At 48.2% G+C, this 9,273-nt stretch overlaps 1 protein-coding gene across 5 annotated transcripts; it reads left to right on the forward strand.

Moving 5' to 3' along the window:
• The first annotated feature begins 1,418 nt into the window (after positions 1-1,418).
• Positions 1,419-7,855, forward strand: Stmn1 (stathmin 1). Of its 5 annotated transcripts, none has more exons than NM_001429884.1 (5): positions 1,419-1,571; positions 3,857-3,929; positions 4,392-4,564; positions 6,824-7,015; positions 7,342-7,855. In NM_001429884.1, the coding sequence occupies exons 2-5, from the start codon at positions 3,917-3,919 to the stop codon at positions 7,411-7,413; spliced, it is 450 nt and encodes a 149-aa protein (NP_001416813.1). In that variant the 5' UTR covers positions 1,419-1,571; positions 3,857-3,916; the 3' UTR covers positions 7,414-7,855. The 5 variants fall into 5 exon arrangements, with proteins under 5 accessions (NP_001416813.1, NP_001416812.1, NP_058862.1 ...); NM_001429883.1 differs by having other exon boundaries at positions 1,419-1,486; NM_017166.3 differs by lacking the exon at positions 1,419-1,571 and adding an exon at positions 2,143-2,281.
• Positions 7,856-9,273: the final 1,418 nt, after the last annotated feature.

Here is a 9,273-nt window from a genome sequence, read left to right on the forward strand (position 1 = left end):
GAAGCAACCCCTTTTCATCCTACAGAACAGGATCTTCCCACAGCACAGGAAGCACTGCTTTATTCACAAGGTCATGCCAGGGGACCCTTATTCCCACCCCCCCCCCGCACCCCACCCCGTGTCCTTCCCCCTCCTAAGCAGCAGTGAGAATCTGGAGATATTCTTGTCACAGGTGTCAACAGGAGCGGACCCCTAACCACAAATGCAGAAGGCAAGGGGTATCGATAAAAAACATGAAAAAAAAATCTACATGAGTTCTAACATCTACTCCATTCCTAGCTGTGGTTTCCATGGAAATACGCATCTGCTCCAGGGAGAGAGGTGTGTGTGGGGGTGGGGAGGGATGATATAAACGCTTCAAAATAATCAGTGTTTTGAAAGATTAATTCTCCCCTGTCACAACTTTAATAGAAATATGAGACTTTTGTGTGGCATATCTTGTATTTGGAGAAAAAAAAGTGCATCGCATGGGTGGGACCTTCCACACACATCTCCAAATCCAGTACAAAGACTTTAAGACAAAGTGCTCGTTCGGAAGGTACCAGACCTCTTGGCCGCCGTGGAGGTCTCCGCTCATCTGTGTTCCTCTGTCATCTCGGTTTTCAGAAGGGACTTATCCTCATTCCTGTCCAGTTTTGAAAATGATTTCTGAGATCCATTCGGAAAGTTGAAACGCCAGGCCATTGTGGGGCTACGTTTGTGAAAGAGAAAAGCCCGGTCAATGTGCAGAATTGTCTCCTGCTGCTCACAAGCTAAGCAAGAACCACTTAGACTGGCTGGGTGGGGGCAGAGGGAGACTGACCCCACGCAAGGGCAATTGTTGGGAAAATATGCCTCTATAAGCATATTTTACGCAACAGGGCTTTGCCAGTTGCTTGCTTTGTGTGTTTTCTGCACAATACAGTTTTCATTGTCTTGTATGCCTGTTATATTTTATCTCGGGTACTTCCCTATTCATTAACCAGATGTAGGATTGTTTTAGAATTAGGACTGTGTTTCCACAGAACCTGGTCTATGTGTGGTTTAGCTTTTGGGAGACCAAATCCATTAATAAAATAGTAAATCAAATTAATAGAGTTTTTGAGCAGGTGCTTTGGGGAAATGACCACTCACGGGGACACAGCTTTGGTCAGCAGAGAGGAGGGGGTTCTGAGAGAGACAGGTTCATGCTAATTTCCTTTGTGTCTCTGCTATAGTTTTGCTTTATCCTGGCCAGAGGGAACCGTGACCTTGTGGCTCCTTTTGTTTACATTCTCAAAGAGAGCCCAGCCCCGCTCTGGGGAGCACGTGCTTTCAGAACAAAAGCAGCAAAGTGTATCTAGAACTGCCATCGCTCTTCCCTTCCCTTTCCTGTCACCGCAACGCTTTGGCAGGCCAGATGGAGTCTGCCTTTAAGCTTAGTCGCTTTTGTTAGACCCAAGATCAGATTCCAGAGCCTCACGCTGTCCAGCATAGATCCTAGTGTTTCCAGCTCGGGAAGCTGATGGTGAGAATGCAAATGACCAAAGGAAGGACCACGCCCGTGACCTGCCAGTAGAAAATGGGTTAGCGACTGCGATGTCGCGCTACAGGTGACTCGCTGCGGTGTGTCCGTGGAAGCACGCCAAGGGTAGAGGACCGTGCAGGGGCGTGGAATGGCACTGTCTTGTCACAGGGGTTCGAGAGTCTTAGGCGACCGGGTGGGGTGTGGCATCAAAAGGGACACTGCTTAGGGAGCGAAAGAAACTCCTATGGCCGGGTAGAAGAAGAGTCCAGTCCGTCAAGGTCTAAAAGACAGAAGTAGGTTAGAACCGACCCCTACTCAGTGCCTCGCCTCGCCCTGCACTTTTCCTAGGGAGGGAGTTCCGTAACGGATTCACTCCTGTGGACGCGGCCAAATGCTCTTCAGATCAGAGGCCCAGGTCCAGTGCGAGCTCGCACCTAGCGAGACCCCCTACCAGGAGTGCCCCACCCCTAGCATTGTCTTCCTGCCCCACTAGCCCGGACTACAATTCCCGAAATGCGCCGCTCCGGAGAGGCGGGGCCCTCGGGCTTCGGGGCGGGACTGGCACGTGCGGTCACCCGCAGCCAATGCGGTGCGCCTGGTCCGGGTCACGTGCCGCTGTTTGGCGCTTTTGTGCGCGCCCAGGTCTGTTGGTTCTCAGAGTGTGGCCAGGCGGCTCGGACTGAGCAGGTGGGTGCAGGCTTGGCTTAGGCGGAGGCGACGGCAGGGTAGGGAGCAGCCGGGAACGCGGCGAGCCCCTAGCCGGGGACACGGGACGGGCGGAGACCTCGAGCCCTGGTGGGTGGGGGGCGTTCGTCTTTTGTGTGGAGCTCCGGCGGAGCCTTGGCTTTTGTCCCTGTTCCCTGGGGATGCGGCTTGGTGGGGAGGGGGCGCGGCCAGCGGTGAGCTTTAGCCTCGGGTGCGAGCGTGGAGACAATAGGAGGCGTGAGCCGTCCTCTGCATCTACCGCTCAGCGGGCGCGGCTGTTCAGGGGTCCCCATTGTCTAAAGGAGAGCGAGGCTAGGGGCGCTCGTGCTCCCGAGGGGCGGCGCCCGCCCAGTCTCCCGGGGCTTCGTGGCGGTGGTCCCGGGCAGCTCTGGGCACTCCCGTCAGTGGGTGGAGGCCATGCGACCAAGCCCTCTGCAACCACCCCAGGACTGCGTGTCCGCGAGGTGTTTTTGGCGGGAGTTGGGGGGGTAGACTGCCGCGCGCTGCCAGCCCGAGAGGGGCGGGGCCACCCCGGAGGACCGTTAGCCCCGCCCATCCTGTCGCTGCCCACGCGCGCGGGCTCCCGAGTGTGGAGAGGTTCGCGGAGATTCGAAAAGGCGCGGGGAGCCGAGGGGCGGGGCCAGGGGCCGGAGCTTAGGGCGTGTTCTGATTGGCCGGGGCTGCCAGCCTGCCCGCCCGGGCCAGGACCACGCCCATGCTGTGTAGTCTGCTGCTTGGGTGCTCCGCCACAGCTAAATGCTTTTTTCGTTGCCTCGTTTTTTTCAATGTCTAGCGTTTGGAACCTTTAAAAAATACACTTCGGGGCTGAAAGAGTGGTGATCTTTTTAAAAAATACTCGACAACTGTTGGAAAAAAATATTGCGACATAAGGCATCAAATGTGACAAACCTAAGGCGGGTGTGGTGGTGCTTGTCTAAAATCTCAACCTCAGAAGCTTCCCCCACCCCATCGCCCGTGTGTGCATCGAACATGAAACCCAGGGCTTTGCAAATGTTAAGCAACTGCTAACCTACTGGGCAAAACCCCACCCCTCTACACTGAGGAGGCTGAGGCAAGAGGATTGTAATTTCAAGACCAGCCTGGGCTAAATAGCTCTTAGACCCTGCCCTCAAAGGAAACGTAGAGGTTCATAAAACTTCATTTTCTCACTGTGAGGCTAGTAGCTTAAACCCTAAGAACAATGGGACTTGAATACCATTGGCTTCTAGCTTGGGTGTTATTCACCATGGCAAACACAGACAAAGCAGGGGTGGGTATTTCATTTGCACAATGAGTTGTAGACAGAATTAAGATGGCTCCGATCTCATTGTTGGGTTGAATCTGGAAGATCTTCTTATGTTGGGTACGGAAAAAAGGGTTAAGGGAAGGAATCCTTCAACCTTGTGATTGCACCTCTGATTTTTGAGATTCCAAGGTTTTTTTCTTTGAAGAATATCATTTAATTTGATTTTCTGCTGCCAGCGTTATTCAGTTAAAATATCCTGATAGGCTTCGGTGTTTCTAGATGATTTTTTAATGATGTTTCTTGATTTCCACCTAATGATTTTCCTGACATTGTCACGGGTGTGATTTGAGATCCCTTTGTGCTGATGACATGGGGGAAATGTGGAGAAATTGATTGCATGCTTTGAAAAATCATTCCAGGGCTTTCCTTGCCAGTGGATTGTGTAGAGTGTACAGCCAGTCTCTTGTCTTCTGTCCAACATGGCATCTTCTGGTAGGTAATTGATTTCAAAAAGCTGAAACTGGGGTGGGCTATGGCTTTAGAATAGGAAGTGGCGCAGGCCTTAAGCTTTTAATTTGGCTTTTGTGTTCTTTTCAAAATTTAATTTGCAAATAAAAAGGCAATTAAATTTTTATTACTTGGATAAGTATATGGAAAACTCATTGCCATTCATAATTTTGGCTTGGTCTAAAGCAAAATTGTGGGGTTTTACACAAGCCATTCTTTGTTTCATAGAATGATTGTCAAGTACTAATTCCTCCTCAAAATGGTATTCGTTAGCCCAAAATGTTGAGCTTTAAAAAAAAAAAAGTCGTTTGATTTCTTATCTACAAACACTTTCATTAGCTTTCATTCTGATTGTTAAATTACTGGTTTTTAGAAAATTATAGATCCCTTTATTTAAATAAGCAAGCTGGGTTTTTCCTCATTTATCATACATCTGATCAACCCCAGATATTCAGGTGAAAGAGCTGGAGAAGCGTGCTTCCGGCCAGGCTTTTGAGCTGATTCTCAGCCCTCGATCAAAAGAATCTGTCCCCGAGTTCCCCCTTTCCCCCCCAAAGAAGAAGGATCTTTCCCTGGAGGAAATTCAGAAGAAATTAGAAGCTGCAGAAGAAAGACGCAAGGTAACCCAGACGATTTACAGGAGATACAGGAAACTTATTAATGTAATGAGGCAAACTGGTTTCATTTTCATACAAAGGAAGAAGGGATTGTAGCTCACTGTGATCTGAAGTGGGAAATGTCCTTGTGCCAGAGGTTCAGAGGAAGCAGCGGCCATAGTTTAATGAGCTCCTCTCGGGCCAGCTCCTTAACTCAGGAGCTTTCTCTAAAAGGAGGCTCCGTGGGGGGCATTGTCTCAGGTAACAGACTCGAAAATTGTATTATTAAGGCATTTTCCTGTTAGTAAGTACTGGAGGCAGAATTTAAGCTAAGACCTGTCTTATATCAAAGCTCATGCTTTTCTCTTTAAAAAAATAGGACATTTGTTGGCAGGTAATTCTTTGTTTTCTTAGTTTTGCTTTTTTAAAGAGCTATGCAATAAAAACTAAATTTTCAGGGATGTGGTATTGTAGCTTTTTCTCCTTCCAAACACTTCTATTATAAAGTAACCATCATTGAAGCCCAATGAGGCCTGGAGGGGTAGCTCAGCAGTTAGGAGCTGACTGCTTTTCCAGAGGATCCATGTTCGATCGCCAGCAACCACACAGTAGCTCACAAACATTCAGCTCCATTTCCAGGGACCCAGCTGCCTTGTCCTCATGAGCACCACACTCAACATTAGTACATAGGTAAACGTGCAAGCTAAACAACCATGCACATAAAGTAAATAGGAAATAAGGCCTTATGAGAGGCTGGAGAGGTGGCCCCACTGTTAAGAGTGCTCGCTATTTTTTTTTTTTTTTTCGGAGCTGGGGACCGAACCCAGGGCCTTGCGCTTGCTAGGCAAGCACTCTACCACTGAGCTAAATCCCCAACCCTAGTGCTTGCTATTCTTGAAGAAGACCACAATGTAGTTCCTAGCACCTACATTGGGTAATTAACAACTTCCTGCAACTCTAGTTCTGAGGGATCTGATGCCCTCTTCTGGCTTGTAAAGGCCTGACACATGTGCATATATATTTATACAGACCATACACATAAAAGTAAAAGAACTAATGAAAAGCTTAACAAATATTAACATAATTATAAAAGAGTTGGGAAATGAAATTATTGTCATTATTTTATCCCCAGAGTGGATACCTGTTGCCGTGTATTTCTTTCCATGCAGCAGTACTGTTACTAAGAACTTTAGACAGGAGCAGCAGTTAAAACCACGAGCCACTCTCACAGAGGACCCAGCTTTCATTTCTAGCACCCATGCGTCAGCGTACAGCAGTCCTCATTCAAGTCCCAGGGGATCCAGTGCCCATTTCTGGCCTCCACAGACACCAGGCATGCATTCACTGCACTTGCATGCAAACAGAACACTCAGATGCATAAAATATACTTTTTATAAAAGAGCTTTACATAAGTTTTTACTAAATCTCTTCCATCTCCACGGATAACGAGGACTTTAGCTGGGTATATCTATAATCCTAGTACTTGAAAGTGGAGGTAGGATGATCAGAAGGTCAGGATCATCCTTAGCTAAATATACCATTGAAAGCCAGCCTGGCCGGAGGTGTAGTTCAGTTGGAGGAGTGCTTGCATGGTAGAGGTGGGAAGGTCACATTTTTAAGGTTGTTCGTTCAAGACCAGCCTAGAGTCAGACCGTTTCCCAGAATGCAAATAAAGATAATGTCAGTATTTACCCTGGGATGCCATCTGCCTGCCCCGCTCTTTCTTGTAGTTTGGGTCCTAGAGTAGGAGAACGCAGTGTAACCAGAGACTAGACGGAGAGCTAGGCCCTGTGCTTAGTAGCCCGACTACACAGTAATGGCCTACGTAGTGATGCTCCCACCTGGACAGATACTGTCAAAGATGCCCTGCACTTAGGCAGATTATTAAACTCATCTGGATACTTTAAGCAATAAAGTAAAACTATTTTAAATTTTCTTATTCAAAACCTTCTAAGGGTTTCCTTAACAAGTAATTTTGAAGGAAATCCGACAAGCTAAGTTGGTGTGTGTATAGCCATAATCCCCACACTGGGAACGGGATGTAGGCAAATCAGGTCCAGGTGAGCTCTGGCTACATAGAGAGTTCTGGGCGACACGAGATCTTGTCTTAAAAGCAAACTTGAACGAACAGCTAGTTTTCCACAGCAAATACACACTGGCAGCAAAGCAGGTGATTTAGCGTTTTCTAGCAGGTACTTCAGCCCCTCACTTGAATATTCATTTCAGAGGGCCCTTTTTCCTGCCTGCTTCCCCTTCAGAGGGGCCTGTTAAACTTTCTTGCAGTCTCATGAAGCAGAAGTCTTGAAGCAGCTCGCTGAGAAGCGGGAGCATGAAAAAGAAGTGCTCCAGAAAGCCATTGAGGAGAACAACAACTTCAGCAAAATGGCAGAGGAGAAACTGACCCACAAAATGGAGGCTAACAAAGAGAACCGGGAGGCGCAAATGGCTGCCAAGCTGGAGCGTTTGCGAGAGAAGGTTGGTTTCCAGCTTTATAGAGTTAGCAGCTTCAGGCAGCAGTGAATTGGCTTAAACTGTCTTGATAAAAATATGTCTGGTTCCTTTTTGCCATCAGTTTGGGGCTTATTCTCAGCATAAGTGCATAATCCTCGGAAGAACAGTTGGAGCCTTAGCTGTTCTCGACCCCAAGAGACCAACAGGTTTAAGATGATGTCTTAGGATTTTTGGTTTATGATTCCCATGGGTTGTGTGTTTGAGACTGTGTTGGACCTCCTTGTAGGCAGGAGACAGGGCTCGACAAGTTATGTTTTGGACAGATGGCACTTACGTACAGTTTCTTCCAGGACAAGCACGTTGAAGAGGTGCGGAAGAACAAAGAATCCAAAGACCCCGCGGACGAGACCGAGGCTGACTAAGTTGTTCCGAGAACTGACTTTCTCCCCGACCCCTTCCTAAATATCCAAAGACTGTACTGGCCAGTGTCATTTACTTTTTCCCTCCTGACAAATATTCTAGAAGCTGATGTAGGACCGTATAGGTAGATCCAGACCGTGAGATGTTTTAGGGGCTCAAGGGGAGAAACTGAAAGTGTTTTGCTCTTTTTTAAAGTGTTGGTCTTTCTAACGTAGCTATTTTTCTCGTTGCATCTTTTCCTCTCGGGCACACTCGGTGTGCTGGGTTAATGGCTAGTGCTGTATTGACTGTGGAAGACGTTCGTGAAGAGTATGTAGTGGCTTCTTCCAACCCATTAGATGCTGAGTATCTGTTCACTTTGCGATCCCAATTCTGTCCCAATCTCACCAGATGCTACTGTACTTGAATGGTTAATAAACTGCACAGTGCTGTTGGTCGCAGTGACTTCTTTCTGTTCAGGTAGTGACAAGCCCTAGACTTTTTCACCCGAGGCCTCCTGCTGCTACAGACAGCCAACTAGTCCTTTGCTCCCAGTCTCTCGAATTGTCCTCATACAATCATGGCTTTGTGTTGCTGTCTTACCCAGATCAGCTGTTATTTTCTTTCAGATGTTTATGTGCAAACAAGCAGTGTTTTGTTCCCGCTAAAAAGGGAGATTACAGGCACCGAGAGTGATTTCTAGAGAAGAGTTTAGAGGCGTCCTTAAGGTCTTAGGATATTTGATGGTTTGTTTGCTTAATAGGACAGCTGGGAGGAGAGTCACTACTTATGTTCCTTCCTTGAAGCGACATACTGAGATTCAGGCTACTCAGAAAACTCTTTGTGCTGCTGTAGTGAGTGACACCTGTGAGAATGGGAAAGGACCTTTCTCAGCAAGCAGCACTGATGGACGTGCTTTGAGAGGCAGACACCTCACCTCATCCAGAGACTAATTGACTATGGCCAGCACAGCGGCCAGCACAGCGCCTCTCGGTTCAGGGAAGCGCAGGCAGCCTTCCTTCCCTGCCCTGTTGGGAAATAACTTTAATTACATACAGTCTGTCTGCCCTCACATCGGCATAAAGCTCTTAGCAGCTAAGCATCCACAGCAAGAGCCTGCTTGCAGGAGGCCTAAGAGTGCCTTTGGGACCAGGCTTAATGGCTTGTGCCTGTAATTTCAGCACTTGGGAAGCAGAGATGGGAGAGTGCTGGGGAACTGAAGATTTTAGCCTAGGCTACAGAGGATGTGTCCCTCTCCATTCAGTAATGTGGAGCTCCCAGTGACTGACACACTTCAGCCTCAGCAAGTCTGGTTCACCACGAGCTGGAGAGGACTCCCTGTCCTGGACAGATTGAGTGGGGAAGGGGCTTTGAGATGGTGTTTGAGCCATTGTATGTTTGTCACTACAGTGATCGCTATTTCCTGTCAGAGGCTAGTGACTGATCCACTTCTGGCCTTGAGCTGGGATGAGTGTGCAGCACCACACGCCTTGAGTTGACTTTGATATTGTGCAGAAGGCAGGCCATGAGAGGAGTCCTGAGAAACAGCTGGGGTCCTGGGGGGCAAGAGAAACAAAGTCAAGGGTAGCTCCATAAATAACAGTGGTTTCTTCTGAGCAGAGGTCAGGTGAGGGGGCGTGGCACTGCTCGCCAATGGATCCGGTGTCTGCCTTGTGCCTCCTGAGATGAGCACCTGCTGAAGGGCTTGGGTGACAAGGTCCCACTGAGCAGATGGGGATTCAGAATGGGAGCCTGAAGGTAGGAGTTTGCAGTAACATTGTTTGTGCCCTGTAGATGGCACAAATTCTGTCACAGAGGCAAGCAGAAAAGCACCCATTTCTCATGGGATGAGAATGTTGGCTGTGACTGTCAATGGGCATGTG

The sequence above is a fragment of the Rattus norvegicus genome, chromosome 5, assembly GCF_021556685.1.
Source record: "Rattus norvegicus strain SHRSP/BbbUtx chromosome 5, alternate assembly SHRSP_T2T, whole genome shotgun sequence".
Classification (NCBI taxonomy): domain Eukaryota; kingdom Metazoa; phylum Chordata; class Mammalia; order Rodentia; family Muridae; genus Rattus; species Rattus norvegicus.